The 23245-nt window shown below is 44.6% G+C and overlaps 1 protein-coding gene across 1 annotated transcript; it reads left to right on the top strand.

The window, feature by feature from the left end:
* The first annotated feature begins 291 nt into the window (after positions 1–291).
* LOC132883339 (histone PARylation factor 1) lies at positions 292–22438 on the top strand. Its single transcript, XM_060916823.1, has 8 exons — positions 292–383; positions 4189–4378; positions 6545–6728; positions 8572–8670; positions 20386–20533; positions 20797–20884; positions 21140–21312; positions 22142–22438. Exons 1-8 carry the CDS (start codon positions 342–344, stop codon positions 22274–22276), a joined length of 1059 nt encoding a protein of 352 aa, XP_060772806.1. The 5' UTR covers positions 292–341; the 3' UTR covers positions 22277–22438.
* Positions 22439–23245: the final 807 nt, after the last annotated feature.

Below are 23245 nucleotides of genomic sequence, written 5' to 3'. Positions count from 1 at the left end.
ATGCTACTATGTTTGTTGTTGTTGTGAACGAGCGAATCGCCAGAGGTCTGTAACCGGGGTCTGTCCGGATATGGACCCGCTCGCCAGCCAATCAGAGCGCAGGATTTGGACAGCGAAAAAAATAAAGAAATATATTTTAAAGGAAGATAAAACAATAAACTGTATTTTGAAACTAAATGTTTATCATGGCTGTATTATTTTTCATTGCTCCATATTTTTTAAGTCATCATGCCGAACTAAACGGAACCGGAAATAGATCTGATCTGCACTCTGCTATTGGCTGATAGCACTGTTTACGTCATGACGTCAGTCAAGGCTGTGTAGAGAGAAAGACCAGAAACATGGCGGGACGCGGGAAAAGAAAATCCAAATCTGCAGCACAGGTGAATAAAAAGCATAGAGTTTCTGCATATTAATGACTTTTACCAGTTTAATGAAAAAAAAAAACCACAAGTATGAGTTTCCGGTAAAGAATAGCGTATTAGCTAAGTTACTGTTCTCCACTTCCGGTTTGTTAATAACGATATAATCGTTTCTCTGATTAACTCTCAGCCTAAACACATTTAATTGCTGTTTTTATGGAAATATTTATTCAGCACTTATTCCAGTAACGATTTGTGAACCGTTGATTTTTGAGAAACGGCAATTTTAATGAATTGGTTCAATAATATGAATGAATGGAGTTTCAATGTCTCCTAAAGAGACTTTGTGACTCTTTGACACTCGAGCTGAAGAGTTCATGAATATTAATAGATTTTTGCATTTATAATGAAGGTAAAGTTATAGATAATTGTTCCAGCGACACGCTGAGGACTTTGATGAGACAGTCAGAGAGTTGTAATGATCCTGGGTCAGGTCTGTGTGATGTCACACATTTCACAATTAAAGAGGAACTGAAGGCCAATTTTTTATCATCAAAATTCTATTTATCTCATTTTATTAAATATAGGAATGCATTTCTGACAGCTATTTTGTCATTGCTATAGCAAGTTACGAGGGTTTGAAACATGCTCTGTACAGTGCTCAGCGTAAATGAGTACAGCCCCTTTGAAAAGTAACATCTCATCTCATTATCTCTAGCCGCTTTATCCTGTTCTACAGGGTCGCAGGCAAGCTGGAGCCTATCCCAGCTGACTACGGGCGAAAGGCGGGGTACACCCTGGACAAGTCGCCAGGTCATCACAGGGCTGACACATAGACACAGACAACCATTCACACTCACATTCACACCTATGGTCAATTTAGAGCCACCAGTTAACCTAACCTGCATGTCTTTGGACTGTGGGGGAAACCGGAGCACCCGGAGGAAACCCACGTGGACACGGGGAAAACATGCAAACTCCACACAGAAAGGCCCTCGCCGGCCACGGGGCTCGAACCTGGACCTTCTTGCTGTGAGGCGACAGCGCTAACCACTACACCACTGTGCCGTCCCTGAAAAGTAACATTTTAAACAATGAACACACACAATTTCCAAAATGTTTAATATAACATCTGTTTAACTTATAACGTGAAAGTAAGGTTAATAATATAACTTGGATTACACATTTTTCAGTTTTACTCAAATTAGGGTGGTGCAAAAATGAGTACACCCCACAACAAAAACTACTACATCTAGTACTTTGTATGGCCGCCATGATTTTTAATGACAGCACCAAGTCTTCTAGGCATGGAATGAACAAGCTGGCGACATTTTGCAATATCAATCTTTTTCCATTCTTTAACAATGACCTCTTTTAGTGACTGGACACTGGATGGAGAGTGATGCTCAACTTGTCTCTTCAGAATTCCCCAAAGAAAATAATTTCTTTACACCACAAAGGTGAAGGCTACAAGAAGATCAGCAAAGCTTTACTTATCAGTCAGAATACTGTAGCAAAAGTGGTACAAAAATTTAAGAAAGATGGAACTGCAACCATCTCACAGAGACGTCCAGGTCGTCCACGGAAGTTAGCACCTCGACAGGAGCGTCTTCTGATGAGAAGAAAATCGGCATGCAAGTTCACTGCAGTTATCTAAAGAAGTAGAAAGCCAAACTGGGGTGACTATTTCCCGTGAAACAATACGGCGTACACTGCAGAGGAATGGCATGCATGGATGCCGTCCACAAAAGAAGCCTCTCCTAAAGCCCAGGCACAAAAAAGCCCGCCTAGAGTTTGCCAGGGCCCATGCTGACAAAGATGAAGACTACTGGGACTCTATACTCTGGAGTGATGAGACCAAGATGAATGTTTTTGGAACTGATGGCTTCAAAACTGTATGGCATCGCAAAGGTGAGGAATACAAAGAAAAATGCATGGTGCCTACAGTGAAACATGGTGGTGGCAGTGTCCTTATGTGGGGCTGCATGAGTGCTGCTGGTGTCGGGGAGCTGCATTTCATTGATGGCATCATGAATTCACAGACGTATTGCTCTGTACTGACAGAGAAGATACTACCATCGCTCCGTGCCCTTGGTTGTCCTGCACTTTTCCAACATGACAATGATCCTAAACACACATCTAAGGCCACTGTTGGATTTCTGAAGAAGAACAGGGTGAAAGTGATTCAGTGGCCAAGTATGTCTCCTGATCTGAACCCAATTGAACACCTATGGGGAATTCTGAAGAGACAAGTTGAGCATCACTCTCCATCCAGCATCCAGTCACTAAAAGAGGTCGTTGTTGAAGAATGGAAAAAGATTGATGTTGCAAAATGTCACCAACTTGTTCATTCCATGCCTAGAAGACTTGGTGCTGTCATTAAAAATCATGGAGGCCATACAAAGTACTAGATGTAGTAGTTTTTGTTGTGGGGTGCACTCATTTTTGCACCACCCTAATTTGAGTAAAACTGAAAAATGTGTAATCTAAGTTATATTATTAACCTTACTTTTTCCTGTTATAAGTTAAACACGTTATGTTAAACTTTGTCTTTTCAACATTTTGGAAATTGTGTTCATTGAGATATTGTTTAAAGTTTTACTTTTCAAAGGGGGTGTACTCATTTACGCTGAGCACTGTAATATTTCAGTCCATATGTCAAAGCAATGGCTGTAAACGAGATTTGCTGAGACCTGTGCGAGACTTCATAGGACAGAAGTAAAACGTACAGCGGAACTCAAAGTGACCAACATCTGCCAACGTTGTCAAAAGACGCATGCGCCCTCCTTCGAATGCTGACTTAATCAAGCCGAAAGATTTCCCTGTGTCCGAAATCGCTCCCTACTCACTGTATAGTGAGGACGCCATTTTGTAGTGCTGTCCGAAACCTTAGTGAGGATTATTTCCACCCTTTATAGTGCACTCAGAGTATCTCGCAATGCATCACGAAAAGTAGTGTACAACCGATGGTCACTAACCAAAGCAATATATCCTATCACGCTTTGCGGTCGCGCTGAAAGAAATCAAATTAAAAGTCTCAAATTTGATTTAATAAAAGGCAGCGGCAAAGAAGAAAGTATTCAGCCTTGATTTTAAAAAAAAACTGAAATATGCAGGTACTTTGTATTGATTAATGTGGGAAATGTGCTCAGTATAATATGTATATATCACAAAAATACATGCATGTATTTTATTATTTTGAAAACCCATCAGCCACCTGATCTGGCACAGTTTAATTGTGCGACAGTAATGACGTAAATACCAGCGTGATGGGCTAGTGTCCGAAAGCGTGGGGTTTTTTTTTGTTTTTTTTTTTCATTTAACCAGTGGTTCGAAGTCATATGGAATAATCTCCATCACTGATGAAGCTGGCAAATCTCGAATTTAATCTAAATTGGAACGATATGGCGATCTGGCCGCTGTGTAAACAGTTTTCAAAGTGGCTGCGCTGACGCTTCACGTTTGAAGTCTCGCAAAGATCGTGCGGATAAGCGACGCCTGTCGTGGACCATACGAACTACATTCAACATGGCTAAAGGCCGATAAGTGTAATATAATATGCCAATACGAGTCATGATAAAACTGAAAACATGATTGAATAACGTTAATTAAGAAATAAAGCAAGTTTAAAAATGACTTCAGTTCCCCTTTAAAAACATGGTTAATGTCCTGATTCAAGTGGCATCGAAAAACATCTCTGAACAAGGAGTGTGTTAAATCCTGTAGTATGCATTCAGTGCTCCGTTCAGGAGGACGATCCTTAAGTAGGAAGCATGCACGGTGATGTATTTAATCTTCATATGCACACTTGTCACTGTTGAACCAGGAGAGCAGACAGAACAAACGGGCGCGGCCTGAGGAGGTGGAGCCAGAGGTGGGGTCTAATCAGAAGGTGGAACCATCAGTATCTGAACAGGTGAGAGAGGAGGTGGAATATTTGTACAGTCTGCGTATGCCACTCGACTTCTACCACTTCTGGGATTTCTGCAGCCGACTGCACCCGGAAAACCCACAAGGTAAAGCACGCGTGCAGGGGAGGGGTATGCAGTGAGGGGGCAGTGAGATTTGAATAATGGTAGAAATTACAACTCGCAGACACTGCAGCATCACTAACTTCACAAATAATTCATGAAAAAAATCCATATTTAAACTTTCACTCATTTCCCACTGAGGCCACCCATTTTTTATCTTTAGGTTCACCGATTTTTTCAACATTTTTGATGTCGGTAAAAATAAAAATGTGTCCTTGTCCAATTTTTTTTTTTTTTTGCATGGCAAAATTTCAATGTCGGATTAAGATGATAAAATAATTTAAATTCAAGAGACACACTTTACATACATACATACATACACACACACACACACACACACATTATATGTATTTATATATATATATATATATATATATATATATATATATATATATATATATATATATATATATAAAATACATATATATGTGTGGGTGTATTAATTAATTAATTAATTAATTAATTAATTATTTATTTATATATATATATATATATATATATATATATATATATATAAGTGTGTGTGTGTTCTTGTGTACAAGTTTATAACACGGACCAGCATTCCAGTACTTACTTCTCTGAAGGTACACTACCGTTCAAAAGTTTGGGGTCACTTTGAAATGTCCTTATTTTTGAAAGAAAAGCACTGTTCTTTTCAATGAAGATCACTTTAAACTAATTAGAAATGCACTCTATACATTGCTAATGTGGTAAATGACTATTCTAGCTGCAAATGTCTGGTTTTTGGTGCAATATCTCCATAGGTGTATAGAGGCCCATTTCCAGCAACTCTCACTCCAGTGTTCTAATGGTACAATGTGTTTGCTCATTGCCTCAGAAGGCTAATGGATGATTAGAAAACCCTTGTACAATCATGTTAGCACAGCTGAAAACAGTTGAGCTCTTTAGAGAAGCTATAAAACTGACCTTCCTTTGAGCAGATTGAGTTTCTGGAGCATCACATTTGTGGGGTCGAATAAATGCTCAAAATGGCCAGAAAAATGTCTTGACTATATTTTCTATTCGTTTTACAACTTATGGTGGGAAATAAAAGTGTGACTTTTCATGGAAAACACAAAATTGTCTGGGTGACCCCAAACTTTTGAACGGTAGTGTATGTGGTCATATGACCGTTGAGCTCTCATGAGCACATCGAAGGCTGATACGTTCGTGCTACTTGATTCGATAGGACTCTCTGCGGCACCATCCTCTTCTAATTCCACAATCAGATACTTTCAGCCAAAATCGCGAACTAACGTTATGGCAGGCATATTCGGCATCGCGCTCGTTACATCACCACCTCCTTTCTGAGAACCAAAGATCGTTTTGATCTTTTCATTGTTTACTTTCAGCGCTCGAGAGACGAAATTGCCCACATTTTGGTTAGCGAGACAGTGAAAAGACTTTTCTTCACCACACTTTATGCTTGCGTACAGTTGAGGCGATAGCTCAGAATCCATGCTGACAGCGTCAGCCACGGTCAGCACGAGGTTGACACTGTCGTAAAGCGGCCGTAAATACCATAAAAACATTCAAGTGAATACTCAATGTCGTAAATAGTTTAGTTTTCGGACTCGGCTGAAGTAGATATGTATGACACACATTGTCGTTTGTATTTGTGATTCTAATACTTTTTACTTAAAGAAATATGACCTAGTACCAGGGATACAGTGCTGTTACAAGAAAAATGTGTGACTTTTTTTTTTTTACATTTCTTTTTGTACGTTTTGGCGGTTAAAATAAAAATACGCACAGACTTTTTTTTATTTTTCTAGTGGTAGTATTTAACTGCCGTCGGCGGATCCGTGATCCGAAAAATCTAAAATGAGTCGCCTGATGTGCTTGAGAGAAAGAAAGTGGCTTTGTGCTGTTTGCTAGGATGAGGGTGAGCATTTTAAGAGGCAGCACATACATATGTAGCCAGCATTTCACAAAAACTGATTAGTCGGAAACACCTGGAACATGGCGCTTTTCACTCTGACTGTGAAAGGACACATCAGCCTTCTGTTGTCTGGGGAAATGTTTTGACAATCTCAGAAAAGCTCGCAATGTGTATGGGACAAAGTCAGAGAAGCCAGCTAGTTTCTTTATTCTAACACAAACATGTGAAACATGTTTTAGCTCTCTGTGTGTGTGTGTCTGTGTGTGTAGATGCCCTGCAGGACTCTGTAGGTGTGCGGTTAGTCGGGCCGTTTGATATTGTGTGTGGCAAACACACTCAAGTGTCCTCAACACCCAGCTTCCACCTGCACTGGAGACATTACTATGACCCACCTGAGTTTCAGACCGTCCTCCAGGGGGACACACACACTCACCTGCACCTGGGATACTACAGGTATGCACAAACACGCACCTGGGATACTACAGGTACACTCGCGCACATTCCTGCACGTCTGTCTTTGTGGGGACTCTTGTTATATAATACATTCCCTTGCCCCAACCTTAAAGCAGATACGCAGAGCCATGGCCTCACTTTTCGTTTATAAAATGCCTTGAGACCTCAAGAATGGCACAGGAATAGTTTTAAGCGTTAACAATAAATCTGATATAGTAATTTTTACGATTAAAGTGATTTCATATAGGTAGCGGTCTGAGTGAATGACCTTGACGTCCGTGACATCACCGCAGGAAGGCTATCGGTCTCATCGCCATTTCCGCTATACTAAAACACAGAGCTGAATGCAACGCCGATCCTCCATTTTGAGCTCATTTATCACCATGCCACGTAGATGTGTTGCTGCACCCGCCAGCAACACGGCAGAAGGTGGATTTACGTTGCATTCATGGCCCAAGAATGTTCAAACTGCAAAGCTTTGGACGCATTTTGCGAGAAGTTCACAGGCACATTGGGCGCCAACGAAATGGTCCCTCCTCTGCACATTTTACTGAAGACTCGTACGAGACCTCTGACCTGTTGAGGAACGTTGGCGAAAAGTCCGTATTGAAAGAGGGTGCAGTACCAACAATTAAATAAAACTACAAGAAAAGGAAAGTAAGTTCAGTTGCACCAGTTCTCCCAGAGTGTGAGCCGAGGATTGTTGCTAAAACCTGGGACGGAACGGGACGTGACATGATCGCTCGAGCAGTGACCTCCCTGCGGTTGTTGCTAAAACCAGTGATGTCCCATCCCAGGTTTTAGTAATTGCCTGAGCCGAGCAGTAATGGCGGAGTACTCAGTATGGAGAAAATGGAGAATGAGTGGACCATTCGTCTGATTTCTCCGCTGAATATGCTTGCCTCAGCAGCAGTATCTCGCCCTTACATGGAAGAAGCGAATGAATGGAGAACTGAACGAACAACCGAAAGTCAGATTGTTTCAAAACAGTCGGCCACAAGGTCGGCCTTCAAGAAGCGAGAACACAGACGAGTAAGCTCCAACTCTCATTTGGATATAAAACAACAAAAACAACACATTGTTTACCTGCATTTAGATTAATACATGTAACTTGTATTGTGTATATAAGTTACCGGTATAAGATTATTTAATTTGCTTCAGAATGTGATTTTATTTAATTAGCCTTTTACGTTTTATCAGTGAAAATGCATGCATGTACATGTATGTTGCATAAGTTATAACACCTATCCTGTTTTAATGAGAGTCAACCCACAATCAATGAAGTCAAATCAGTCTTAGTTGAGCAAGTCGGTAACGCTATTTCTTACTTTCACCATAAATTTTTATTTATATGACTTTGGTCTATAGCTGTCAAAGGCCTCGGCCTTAAAACCGGTTACCGTTGTGACGTCACGCACTCAGGGCTGGCTGGCTCAGCGTGGCAGCTCGAATGCCAACTTTGCAGTCAATTTTAACTCTCAAAAAAATATATATATTCCCATTTATGCAGCATACAAGAGTCAAGGATGGAGATACTATCCACTCAGAAATTTACTTAAAAATAAAGGTTCTGCGTATCTGCTTTAACCATCATAACTAAATGCCTAACTCCACCCCTTATCCTAACCTGAACCCTCAAACAGTCCTCTGAAGAAGTGAGGACCAGACTAAATGTCCTCACTTCCCAAAAATATCCTCTTAAAAGCGTGTTCTGATCCTCAATATGTAGCAAGTACAAGTGTACACACATATATACACACACACACACCTGAATAACTGTGAAAAAGCTGATTCTGTTAGGAAGTCTGCATAACTCTCTCTCTTTTTGTGTGTGTGTTTATAGAGACAGCCCTGATGCCCTGCCAGTGTTTGTGGGCGAGAATGAGGCGAAGAAGGGGTGTACGATTACACAGATGGGGGAGAACCTCTTTGCTGCATTGCTGTAAGTGCTTGTGGGTGTGTCATACAAAGTCAAAGGTTGAGTATAAACACACACACACCCTTATACACACACAGTCCATTAATGTGCTGCACTGCTCTGGAGAACCCCATCCTGCACAGGGTCTCTCTCTCTCAAATTCTAATGTGTTTTTATTGTCATGATGGTTTCATTACCGTGTTGCGAAAGCAAACATATTTTAAACACAATATCTTTAAATATAGTATTTGTAAATGAATGAGGAAAGAATAATAATATTGTAGTAATTTCCCTGTGGGTGGGTGGAGCACAGAGGACGGCAGGACAGAGATCAGGTGTAAACAAGGCTTTTATTGCCACACTTTTCAGTCTAACAATATATATCGGACGCACAGAGACACACACATCAGCGTCTCGTCCAGGGATGAGCTCCTTCCGCTCTTGCGCTCCCTCTTGATATAGGGCGCGGTCACTGGGAAGACACACAAACACAGGTTAATTGCTCTCAGGTGTAGTGATTCTGCTACTGACCTTCCCTGACTCCGCCCTCCTGTCACAGACCGGCGCTTGACCACGCCCCCGCTGCCACATACCCCCACCGCCCGACTCAGGCCGGGCGGCCGTCCGGCCTGCAGCCGACTCACCCCCCCCCCCCCCCCCCCCCGATGGGAGAGGAAGTCCGCCACGACCATCTGTGCCCCCGGCCTGTGGACCACCTTGAAATTAAAGGGTTGGAGCGCCAGATACCAACGGGTGATCCGCGCGTTGGCATCTTTCATGCGGTGGAGCCACTGGAGGGGTGCGTGGTCCGAACAGAGGGTGAAAGGGCGCCCCAGCAGGTAGTACCGGAGGGCGAGAACCGCCCACTTGATGGCCAAACACTCTTTCTCTATGGCGCCCCTCACGCACCGACAGCTTCCTGCTGATATACAGGACAGGGCGGTCCTCCACCTCCTGGGACAAAACCGCCCCCAGCCCTCTGTCCGACGCATCGGTCTGCAACATAAAGGGGAGAGAAAAGTCAGGGGAGTGTAGAAGTGGCCCCCCACACAGTGCAGCCTTTATCTCTGAGAAAGCCCGCTGGCACTGCTCCGTCCACTGGACCGGATCTGGTGCCCCCTTTTTAGTGAGATCAGTCAGCGGGCTGGTGACGTCCGAATAATTAGGTATAAACCTGCGATAATAGCCAGCCAGCGCCAGGAACTGTCTCACCCCCTTTTTGGTCTTGGGCCTCGGGCAGGCCGCAATTGCTGCCGTCTTATTAATTTGGGGACGCACCTGCCCGTTGCCCAAGTGGAAGCCCAGATACCGTACTTCCACCCGCCCAATCGCACACTTCTTTGGGTTGGCTGTGAGCCCCGCTCGCCTCAGCGACCTAAGGACGGCCCTCAGATGTTCGAGGTGCCGCTGCCAGTCATTGCTATAGATGATGATGTCATCTAAATACGCTGCCGCATAAGTGGTGTGAGGGCGGAGGACTCTGTCCATCAGCCGCTGAAACGTCGTGGGCGCCCCAAACAGCCCAAACGGAAGGGTGATGAATTGGTGTAAACCAAACGGTGTGGAAAAGGCTGTTTTTTCTTGGGATAGTGGAGTCAAGGGGATCTGCCAATATCCCTTTGTCAAATCCAGCGTCGAATAAAAGCGAGCAGTGCCGAGTCGATCGAGCAACTCATCAATACGAGGCATTGGGTACTCGTCGAATTTAGACACCGCGTTGACTTTTCTATAGTCCACACAGAACCGGACCGACCCGTCGGCCTTGGGTACCAAGACCACCGGGCTGCTCCAGTCACTGTGGGACTCCTCGACGATGCCCATTTCGAGCATGGTCTGAAGTTCTTCCCGAACCACCTTTTTTTGGTGTTCGGGTAGCCTGTAAGGGCGGCTACGCACTACCACCCCCGGGGGCGTCTCTATGTGATGCTCTATGAGGTTAGTGCCACCGGGCAGGGGCGAGAACACATCCGAAAACTTGATCTGCAACTGGGCGACCTCCGTGAGTTGGGTCGGGGAGAGGTGGTCTCCACAGGGGACCGGAGAGGTACGTGATGCCAATGTCCCTTTTTGAACCTACGGCCCCAGCTCCGCCTTCTCCGGAACCACCGACACCAACGCCACAGGGACCTCCTCGTTCCAGAGTTTAAGCAGATTGAGGTGGTAAATCTGTAGCGCCCCACCCCTGTCCGTTCACCTCACCTCATAGTTGACGTCCCCGACTCGCCGTGTGTCCTCAAAGGGTCCTTGCCACTTGGCGATCAATTTGGAGCTCGACGTGGGCAACAGTACGAGTACCTTATCTCCCGGTGTGAACTCTCTAAGGCGCATACCCTTGTTGTACAGGTGGGCTTGCTGTTCCTGGGCCTGCCGCAAATTCTCCTGAGTTAGGTGGGTGAGCGTGTGGAGTTTTGCGCGCAGGTCCATAACGTACTGAATTTCGTTCTTACTTTGTGAAGGTCCCTCCTCCCAATTTTCCCGCAGCACGTCCAGGATGCCGCGCGGCTTACGCCCATATAATAATTCGAATGGGGAGAACCCCGTGGAGGCTTGGGGGACCTCTCGCACTGAGAACACCAAGGGTTCGAGCCACTTATCCCAATTATGTGCGTCCTCACTTACGAATTTCTTAATATTTTTGAGGGTGCGGTTGAATCGTTCCACTAAACCGTCCATTTGTGGGTGATACACGCTGGTGCGGATCGGCTTAATCCCCAATAACCCATACAGTTCGCGCAGTGTTCGTGACATAAACGTAGTGCCTTGATCAGTCAGAATCTCTTTCGGGATTCCAACTCGGGAGATGACGCGGAAGAGTGCCTCTGCAATACTGCGTGCTGAGATATTGCGCAGAGGCACTGCTTCCGGGTATCGCGTTGCATAGTCCACCAGAACTAATATAAAGCGGTACCCTCGTGCTGACCGATCTAATGGCCCGACGAGATCCATCCCAATTCTCTCAAACGGGGTCTCGATTAACGGTAGAGGGCGCAAAGGCGCTTTTGGAATGGCCGCTGGGTTTACTAACTGGCATTCGCGGCATGCCGTACACCACCTACGGACATTGCCGCGAATCCCCGGCCAATAGAATCGGGCCATTATTCGGGCTAGTGTTTTATCCTGCCCCGAGTGTCCAGCCATGGGATTAAAGTGAGCCGCCAGGAATACCAATTCCCGGCGGCTCTTCGGAATTAAAAGCTGCGTGACTCGCTCTTTAGTTTGAGTGTCCTGCGTCACTCGGTATAATCCATCCTTCATAATCGCGAAGTAGGGGAAGGACGGGGTGGCGTTCGGCTGGAGCGTTTGACCATCGATTACTCTCACTTGGTCAAACGCATGCCGCAGAGTCTCGTCTCGTGACTGCTCTAATGGGAAATCCGCGAGGGATTCCCCAATAGAGAGAGGAGGAGCCGGCGGCTCCTCACTCTGACGCGGAGATGACGTAGACGGCTCTGTGACAGCTGCTCCCGCCAAAGCGACACCGGGACCTCCCCCTGTCAAATGGCAGGACCCACTCTCTACTAGGCGTGTCATTAAACCCCGAAATCCCGGCCAATCGGTCCCCAACATTAAAGAGTGGGTAAGGCGAGGATTAACCGCTGCCTTCACTAGAAATTTTTCCCCTCTGAAAATAATGTGGACCGACACCAAAGGGTAGCGGTGAACATCCCCGTGCACACACAACACCTTCACCCCTTGTGCTCCCCCCAATGCCTCATTTTGAACCAGGCTTTGGCGAATTGAGGTCTGATTACAACCAGAATCCACCAACGCCTGATATGTAGCCCCTTGGATACTCACCGGTATGCGATACGCTCCGGCCCGATCGAGGGCGGCCTCTGGCGCGTCAGGGATCCGAACCACCGCGCCCACTTCCATTGCTGTGCACTGCTGTTGAAGGTGGCCCGGCTCCCCGCAGCGCCAGCAAACCGGCCCGGGCTTTCCCTCTGCACCGGTGATCTGGGGCTCACTCACCTGAGGTGGGGGAGAGACAGACACAGAAGGGAGAAACGGGAGGGTGCGGCGGGCCGGCTGGGGTGGTGCCGTCCCCCGCCTCCGCGGTGGGGGAATAGGGCGAGGACGGGACACAGGAGGAGGGGGAGAGAGAGAGAAGATGCCATCTGCTGTCCTGCCACCGGGACAGCCGCCAGATGATCCTCCGCCAGCTTGACTGCCTGATCCAGCGACGCCGGGCGGTGGCACTGGACCCACTCCGTGGTTCCGGCTGGTAAGCGGGCGATGAACTGTTCCAGTACCACCTGGTCAACGATTCCCTCGGCGTCGCGATTGTTGGCCCTCAACCACCGCCAGCAGGCGTCCCGGAGCTGCTGGCCGAACGCGAACGGCCGGCCGACTTCCTCCAATCGCAGCACGCGGAAACGCTGGCGCTGTTGTTCCGGTGTGCACCCCACGCGCTGGAGGACGGCCCGGCGGAGGTCCGCGTAGGCCAGCCGGCGGTCGGCGGGGAGCTGTAGCGCGGCCAGCTGTGCCTCTCCCGTTAGCAGGGGGAGGAGGCTCGCCGCGCGTTGCTCCATCGGCCACCCCGAGGCTTCGGCGACCTGTTCAAACAATGTGATGAACGCCTCGGGGTCGTCCTGCGGGCCCATCTTGGTGACAGTGAGGGGAGACGGGCCCGCGGCCGGAGCGCTGGTGGGCCCCGCCGACGCGAGGAGATGCCGGAACGCCTCGCGATCTTCCTGCTGGGCCAGCACCAGGGCTTCGAAGCGCCGCTCTTGTTCCTTTCGGAATGTGACGAGCGCCTGGTGCTGGCTTTGCTGAGCCGTGGCGAGGGCGTGGACCAGGTCGGCGAACGGGGAGGATTCCATGGGGCTGCTACACTGTTCCGGGTTTCAGCACCACTGTAGTAATTTCCCTGTGGGTGGGTGGAGCACAGAGGACGGCAGGACAGAGATCAGGTGTAAACAAGGCTTTTATTGCCACACTTTTCAGTCTAACAATATATATCGGACGCACAGAGACACACACATCAGCGTCTCGTCCAGGGATGAGCTCCTTCCACTCTCGCTCTCCCTCCTGATATAGGGCGCGGTCACTGGGAAGACACACAAACACAGGTTAATTGCTCTCAGGTGTAGTGATTCTGCCACTTACCTTCCCTGACTCCGCCCTCCTGTCACAGACCGGCGCTTGACCACACCCCCGCTGCCACAAATATACAGCATAAATATGTTGTACTAATTGAGATAATAATGAGTGAAAGTAAAGAAAGTGCGCTACAGATTGAAGGCTCTCTCACTTCCTCAGTGTGTGACATGACCACAGATTCTGTGCAGCTGAGCACAGCTTTTGTCTCCCAATAAATATGGAGTTTGTCGTCTTCTAATAGCCAGAACCTGGGTATAATCTGTCTGAATTTTTTTGGAAATCTATGTTTCTAATTGAGGTGTAGGTATTACACGCAATGAGGACAAGTCTCTCGTCCTCTACCTCCCCTTCAGTGCACTGTAAGCACAGTGTGTCCTCCTCAGGAAACCAGGTTTGTCTGTGTCCCCTCCTCTCTATGGCCAGTGTGTGTTCATTCAGCCTGGATCAGCTTCATCATTTCCTTTGGCAGTCTTTCATTTCTGTCAGAGATGGTGCCCGTTCTTATTTAGCTTTTATTTTCTGACAAGTTTAATGAGGGCTGAACGATATGGATGGAATTTCGTATCTCGATATTCATGCCAGATATATCGATACGATATGACTACGGGTTCGGTGAAAACCAAGCATTTTTCAGAAAAATAAAAGCATCATAATACAAAAAAATGTTGAAAGTGCAGTTTTATTTTTAAGAACTCACTGCCAGTCATCAACATGAACATAAATTACGAATAAATAAATTACAAATCAAACATTTTACTGCAGCTCTGCTTTAACAATAAATAACAAATGCAGCAGCTGGTGGAACATTGAAAGTGCACTGAAGTGCAACATCTTATATTCTTCAAAAGATCACATGACTGTATGCAGAAAATGCATTTGCTACTAATGCCTCTTTTCCACCAAATCAGTTCCAGGGCTGGTTCGGAGCCAGTGCTGGTGCTGGTTCACAACTCGTTCAACTTGCGAGCCAGCTGAGAACCAGTTTGCTTTTCCATAGCTCGCGGTGCTAAGAGAAGACATGTCATTACGTCGCTGTATACATCAGTTACGTCGCTACGTTTGCATAAACCTTAGCGCGAATATCGAAGCAAAAACAACACGGAAGAAGCAGCAGCAACAACAACAATAATAATAATAATGGATGACTTCACGTTTGTACAGCTGCTGCTTCTCGTCGCTTAAAAATGGCGATCTTTCGTGGTCTTGTTATTGTTGTTGGTCTTAACAACTCCGCCCCCCCCGCTGACGTAAGCGGTTCTTTCCTCTGGCCCAACAGAGAGTTGTTGCTAGCCTGGAACTGGTTTTTCTGGCCCCAGAGCCAGTTCTTTGTCAATGGAAACAGAAAACCCGGTTCCAAACTAAGCACTGGCCCCGAACCAGCCCTGGAACTGCTTTGGTGGAAAAGGGGCATAACAGAACAGGTACCATGTCTTTTGCAATGTGGTATGTTATAACGTCTGTAATTTCTTTGTCTGGTGGACGTCGACTCGTACGGTGTAACGCTACTGAACGCATCAGCAGTCAAACTTTGCTTTGGCTTATTTTGGGCTGACTGAGAAGTCCCCGGTGTTTCTCTCATTGTCATACGCTCTTCGTGCAGCACGCGATGGTGTTATTTCAGGTGGTGAAACATGTTTGTTGTGCTACCTTGCTTTGTCACAGTTTTTGCTAAGCATGACCTGCACAACACCTCACTCTGGTTAACATCGTCCTTTTCGAATCCAAAATACCTCCAAATAATGGAGGATGATTTATGTTTTGGTACCAAGTCAGATTCTGCACCGCCACCGGCCGCATTATCTTCCGCACTCATTTTCTTTCTTTCTTTTTAATTTCCCCGCTGTGTCTGTAGTGTGTGCGCGCGCATCGGTCTCCGTCTCCCTAACTCCTGCCCTCATATGTTTGTCATTGGTTGGCTTCAGCTGTCGATCCACAGCAAGCATGAAATAAGGTTTGTGGTTGGCTGGCCTTAGCAGTGCATTCAAGGGCAATCGTAAAAATGATGTTTGTTGTGACTGCCAGAGCTGTACATGCAGGGCGAGCGCGGGGAGGGGAAATCTATATCGTTGCTTTTTCGATATTAATATCTTGAATGTTCATATCTAGATATAGATACGATAACGATATATCGTTCAGCCCTAAGTTTAATTTGTTTAGCCAGAAGCGATGATATTCATTTTGTGTTGTTTTCTCAGTTTGTTTGAGTTTTGCCTGATTCATGTCCAAGGGGCTTAGATTATAGTTTTTGGTCAGATATTCAAAAGGATCTCTCTCTCTCTCTCTCTCTCTCTCTCTCTCTCTGGGTGTTTCTTTCTTTGTAAAAGGGCACGGTAATGGTGTTCATCTGGGTTTGACAATAGTAAGAGATACCAAACTGTAGATGTTTTTTCTGCGTTTCTGTGACGAGAGGGAATCTCCTGAGTTCTGCTCTGTGAGCTCGATTACATGCCTTCTTGTGTATTCCCAGAACGCTATAATAAAACTCAACATGGAATGCCTCTATTGGACTTGTGGACCCATAAGTCATCATTTATTTCTGGACTTGGAGCTCCAGATTTCACTCCCATATAACAGGAAGGACTTAATGACAGAAGATTTTCAGCCACAGTCTAATTGGAGGGTTAAATTTATGCTGTATTTTTATTTTCTAATTGTGGAATATGTTTTTCATATCTTGTCAGATTTAATCTTTTAATTTAAACCGGCCTGTTGATGAAACTATCAGGCCCAGGTAATTCTAATTTGTCACCTGACAAAATTTATCTTTTGAAATGGTTTAATTTCTGAAAGATGATGACCTTGGACTTTCGGATATTTACTGGGAGGTTCCAGGTTTTGCAATAATTCCCAAGGATCAAAAGACTTTCGTGTAATCCCTCCTCACTTGGGGACAATAATAACCGATCATCAGCATATAGGACACATTTAATTTCCTTCCCCTCGAGTGTGAATCCTGAAGATTTAGACTTTTTTAAATGGTCACTGCCAGTTGGTTTACAGTATATATTAGTTAAATAGCATTGGACTTACGCTACGTTCACACTGCAAGGCTTAATGCTCAATTCCGATTTTTTTGTGAAATCCGATTTTTTTGTGAGGTCGTTCACATTAACAAATATATGCGACTTGTATGTGATCCTCAGTATGAACGAAAAGCGACCTAAAAGTGTTCCGCATGCGCACTGCAGGATACGACGACGTCACACGCAGTGAGCATGGCCAGTGTTTACGGAAGTAAAACCGCCCGGTTGCGGTATGACTCATCCAATCTAGCTTGAATAGCTGCATCCCCCCAAATGGAAATCAGCTCCCTAACCTCTGCGTCCTTCCACTGAGAAGATTCAGAACCTTCACAGCCCGAAGCGTCCCTCGCATTGATGTCATGCGCAGGGGCGCAGATACGTTTTTTGAACTGGGGGGGCCAAAAAACTGGGGGGGGACAAAGCTGCCAGCAAACCAACCCCAACCCCGATATACCTGTCAAACTTGTTGTTAGTAACCATAGCAACCAAGCTCGAGCTCGCAACCTGTGCAGTCTGCGCAGCTCAACCAACCGAATATCAGTCTTTGTTTTGTTTTATGTGAGTTGTTGCAACTATGTATACACTGCTGTGCACCTCAATAAACCGAATGGTAATTAGTCTTTTGATTTTTCCGTGAGGTTTGCCTTATGCAAAGAAAGACAGCATAGACGTTTTTTCCTCCCTATAAGTGGGGGGGACCGAACGAGGTGAATTTAAATATGACTCGTCCCACCCTCTATCTGCGCCCGTGATTATGCGCCATGTTGTTGTAACTTTTTTGAGAGACCCGCCGCCTACTTCAGCGCAGAATAGTGACGTTTGTGGCTTGTTGATGACGTGTAAGTCGGATGAATGCGACCTGGCGGTTCAGACTGAAGTCGCATATGAAAAGAGCGGATAGGAATCGGAATTAGCACCACATATCCAAACGGCCTGGGTCGGATTTGAAAAAATCGGATCTGTGTTGTTCATATTGTCAATAAAAGATCGGATACAGGTCACATATGGGCGAAAAGATCGGATTTGAGTCACTTCAGCCTGCAGTGTGAACGTAGCCTTAGACTACATTCTTGTCACTCATTTGGCCTGTGTGAAGTAACATGTTCTTTTGCTTTTTATTTTTACACAGCACCTATTGTTTTTGTCTTTTCGTGATGTCATACGTTTTCCCTCCAGTTCCACTCTAAGTTTTAGAAAAAGTCCATCATGCCAAACTGAATCGAAGGCCTTTCTACAATCAATGAAGCAACCACATATTTCCCCGTTGTTGTTGTGTACATGCTTATCTACAAATGTTTGTAGTGTATAAAGATGACCAGTGGTTCTGTGTTTGGGTATAAAACCAATATGATGACTACTGAGGACCTTATTTTCCAGCGATAGGGAAGACATGACCTAATGGTTAGAGAAATAGCTTTAGGACCAAAAGGTTGCTGGTTCGATTCCCTGGACCAGCAGGACTGGCTTAAGTGCCCTTGAGCAAGGCGCCTAACCCCCAACTGCTCCTGCAAGAGTGGTGGCGTACAACCCCGATTCCAAAAAAGTTGGGACAAAGTACAAATTGTAAATAAAAACAGAATGCAATGATGTGGAAGTTTCAAAATTCCATATTTTATTCAGAATAGAACATAGATTACATATCAAATGTTTAAACTGAGAAAATGTATCATTTAAATAGAGAAATTAGGTGATTTTAAATATCATGACAACACCGCATCTCAAAAAAGTTGGGACAAGGCCATGTTTACCACTGTGAGACATCCCCTTTTCTCTTTACAACAGTCTGTAAACGTCTGGGGACTGAGGAGACAAGTTGCTCAAGTTTAAGGATAGGAATGTTAACCCATTCTTGTCTAATGTAGGATTCTAGTTTCTCAACTGTCTTAGGTCTTTTTTTGTCGTATCTTCTGTTTTATGATGCACCAAATGTTTTCTATGGGTGAAAGATCTGGACTGCAGGCTGGCCAGTTCAGTACCCGGACCCTTCTTCTATGCAGCCATGATGCTGTAATTGATGCAGTATGTGGTTTGGCATTGTCATGTTGGAAAATGCAAGGTCTTCCCTGAAAGAGACGTCGTCTGGATGGGAGCATATGTTGCTCTAGAGCCTGGATATACTTTTCAGCATTGATGGTGTCTTTCCAGATGTGTAAGCTGCCCATGCCACACGCACTAATGCAACCCCCTACCATCAGAGATGCAGGCTTCTGAACTGAGCGCTGATAACAACTTGGGTCGTCCTTCTCCTCTTTAGTCCGAATGACACGGCGTCCCTGATTTCCATCAAGAACTTCAAATTTTGATTCGTCTGACCACAGAACAGTTTTCCACTTTGCCACAGTCCATTTTAAATGAGCCTTGGCCCAGAGAAGATGTCTGCGCTTCTGGATCATGTTTAGATATGGCTTCTTCTTTGAACTATAGAGTTTTAGCTGGCAACGGCGGATGGCACGGTGAATTGTATTCACAGATAATGTTCTCTGGAAATATTCCTGAGCCCATTATGTGACTTCCAATGCAGAAGCATGCCTGTATGTGATGCAGTGCTGTTTAAGGGCCCGAAGATCACGGGCACCCAGTATGGTTTTCCGGCCTTGACCCTTACACACAGAGATTCTTCCAGATTCTCTGAATCTTTTGATGATATTATGCACTGTAGATGATGATATGTTCAAACTCTTTGCAATTTTACACTGTCGAACTCCTTTCTGATATTGCTCCACTATTTGTCGGCGCAGAATTGGGGGGATTGGTGATCCTCTTCCCATCTTTACTTCTGAGAGCCGCTGCCACTCCAAGATGCTCTTTTTATACCCAGTCATGTTAATGACCTATTGCCAATTGACCTAATGAGTTGCAATTTGGTCCTCCAGCTGTTCCTTTTTTGTACCTTTAACTTTTCCAGCCTCTTATTGCCCCTGTCCCAACTTTTTTGAGATATGTGTTGCTGTCATGAAATTTCAAATGAGCCAATATTTGGCATGAAATTTCAAAATGTCTCGCTTTGTGAATACAATATCAGTTTTTGAGATTTGTAAATTATTGCATTCCGTTTTTATTTACAATTTGTACTTTGTCCCAACTTTTTTGGAATCGGGGTTGTACTTTGTCTGATTAGTCAATGAAAAACTAATGATGTGATTATCAGTTCAGGCATTGAACCGGACTGACTGCTCTTCCAGCAGAAATTTAATAGTTCTCTTATTAATAATATTGCAGAACATTAAATTGCTGTACCTCTATTTGGGGTGTATTTGTTGCCGGCTTTGTACCAATTTTCAATTTGATGATCTTTCTAGATTTCTGGAAAAAGCCCAAAGTTAAGTCATAAATTGAAAAGTTTATGGGTGGCATGTCTCAGTATTGGACTGCTGTGCTTTAGCATTTCGTTATATATCCCATCAGAGCCCCTTTTTATTTTCAGGTGCTTTTTATTTTTCCAGTTAGTTCATCTAAGGATTTTGGAGTGTCAAAGTTATTAAATTTGTATTTTGTATCTGATTTTTAATTTTGTGTAATTTGTCAGTTATTTTTAAACAGGATTTAATTCATTTTTCCTGTTGAGGTTTTAGGAAATTCTCTCTCTCTGCCTGTCTTTCTGTCTGTCTCTCAGGCTATTAATAGGCAGGAAGAAGCGTGAGCGAGGTGGGCGGGGCAGTGAAGCTCTCGAGAAGTTGGAGGTGGAGTTAAAGAAGGAGGCGGAGCATCTGGGTTTACCACTAGAGCAGAAAACCAAAGCCATGAAGCAGAGAGACAGGAAGGTGTATATATATACACACACACACACACACACACAAAGAGAGAGATGTATATATTATTTTAATATAATTACAGTATAAAAACATGAAAATGCAAATCACTTTAAAATAAATGCACAGAATAGTGAAGGTGAGATTCTGTAGTGTTATGACTTGTAAATCCAGCAGTGGGCGCTCACTCCACTTTCCTGTTTCCACACAGTCACCATTACACTGTTGGATAACAGGGTGTGGTTCTGATTTTTGTGTGTGTGTGCACGCGCCAGGTGGTCAGTAAGACGTTTCATGGTGCTGGCATTGTGGTGCCTGTTGATAAAAATGACGTGGGATATCGAGAACTGCCTGAGACTGATGGTATTGATCTATCTTTATCTCCCTTTTCCCCATACTTCGTTTCCCCTGTTTCCTGTACACCATAATCCCTGTTCCCTCTTTTTCCCTATATCCTACACTTTTTCTATTCCCTATACCTCCTGTTCCCTATTCCATACACACCCTATTTAATATTCCTTATGCTTCCTCTGCCATATTCCCTATGCCCCATGTTCCTTATTTCTTATACAGTTCTCTCTCTCTCTCTCCCCCCTCCCCCTCTGTGTGTGTGTGTAGCTGGACTGAAGAGGATCTGTAAGGCGATAGTGGAGGCTGAGAATGATGATGAGCGGATGAAAGCTTTTGCCCCTCTACAGGAAATGATGACGTTCGTGCAGTTTGCGAATGATGAGTGTGATTATGGCATGGGCTTCGAACTCGGCATTGACCTGTTCTGTTATGGCTCACATGTGAGGAACAACCGTATAATACACAGTACACACTCCTAATACACACAAGCACAATACTCACCCATAACACAAGCTTGCACACAGTACATACTCATAGCACATTCCCTCACTTATTAAATACAACCCAATTTCCAAAAATGTTGGGACGCTGTGTGAACTGTAAATAAAAACCGAATGCGGTGAGTTGCAAATCATGGAAACCCTATAGTTCATTGAAAATAGTACAAAGACCACATACAGAATTTTTTATTGTTTTATGAAAAATATATTCTCATTTGGAATTTAGTCCAGAAAAGTTTTCAGGAGCAACAAAAACCAGGAAAGCTTGGTAATGTTAAAAACACCTGGTGGAACATCTCACAATTAACAAGATTGTGTATATTATCAAACAAGAACAGGACATTTTCACTTCAAAACTACAGCAGCTGGTCTCCACAGTTCCCAAACGTTTACAAAATGCTGTTAAAAGTAGAGGTGATGCAACACTGGTAAACATGCCCCTGTCCCAACTTTTCAGAAATGTGTTGCTGACATCAAATTCAAAATGAGTTTATGTTTAAAAGTAATCATTTCTGTTTCAACATTTATGCTGTTTTTGTACTATTTTCAGTGAAATACAGGGCTTCCATGATTTGCCAATCTTGACTTTCTGTTTTTATGTATATTTTACACAGCATCCCAACTTTTTTGGAAACTGGATGGTATAATTGCTGCATCATTCCTCTGTCTCTCCTTCTGTTTATCTTCCTCTCAGTTGTTTTTTCTGTGTCTGATTATCTGCACACACCTGATTTTACACCTGTGTGTGTGTGTGTGTGTACACCTGCAGTATTTTTCGAAGGTGATTGGCCAGCTGCTGCCCATGGCGTACACGCTGCTTCAGAGAGGCGTGTTTGCTGACATCATAAAGGCTCATCTCACGAACCGTTCCCATGACAACCTTGATCAGCTGGTGGCTGTATGAGGGGTTGGAGTCATGTCTATGTATGTGTTTATTTTGAGGCAGAGCCACATTGGAGTTGAGTTCATCTGACACACGAACATGGTACTCATTTCCTCGTCTAGGAGTGTGAGTGAGTGGTGTTTTATTATCTTTAAATACTTAATAAAGTTTACTTCACTGTGACCTTCATTGTGGTCTTCATTGCATCAGTGTATGTGTAACGTGCGTCTCATACACACACACTACTGGAAAAGCACACACGATCAACCATATTCAATTGTAAAAACTGGTTGATTGATTGATTGAGAGTGCGTCAACTGAAAGCTTGGGTATGGTATGTGTGCTGTGGTCCTATCCAGTGTGTTGCTGTCTCACACAGTGTTCCTTGGAATTGACTCTGGACCCACGTTCACCCTGACCGAGAGAGAGATGATACAACCCCGATTCCAAAAAAGTTGGGACAAAGTACAAATTGTAAATAAAAACGGAATGCAATAATTTACAAATCTCAAAAACTGATATTGTATTCACAATAGAACATAGACAACATATCAAATGTCGAAAGCGAGACATTTTGAAATTTCATGCCAAATATTGGCTCATTTGAAATTTCATGACAGCAACACATCTCAAAAAAGTTGGGACAGGGGCAATAAGAGGCTGGAAAAGTTAAAGGTACAAAAAAGGAACAGCTGGAGGACTAAATTGCAACTCATTAGGTCAATTGGCAATAGGTCATTAACATGACTGGGTATAAAAAGAGCATCTTGGAGTGGCAGCGGCTCTCAGAAGTAAAGATGGGAAGAGGATCACCAATCCCCCTAATTCTGCGCCGACGAATAGTGGAGCAATATCAGAAAGGAGTTTGACAGTGTAAAATTGCAAAGAGTTTGAACATATCATCTACAGTGCATAATATCATCAAAAGATTCAGAGAATAAGGAAGAATCTCTGTGCGTAAGGGTCAAGGCCAGAAAACCATACTGGGTG

The sequence above is a fragment of the Neoarius graeffei genome, chromosome 3 (assembly GCF_027579695.1).
Source record: "Neoarius graeffei isolate fNeoGra1 chromosome 3, fNeoGra1.pri, whole genome shotgun sequence".
NCBI lineage: Eukaryota > Metazoa > Chordata > Actinopteri > Siluriformes > Ariidae > Neoarius > Neoarius graeffei.
The sequence above is the reverse complement of the archived record's forward strand: the minus strand, read 5'-3'. Positions and strand labels throughout refer to the sequence as shown.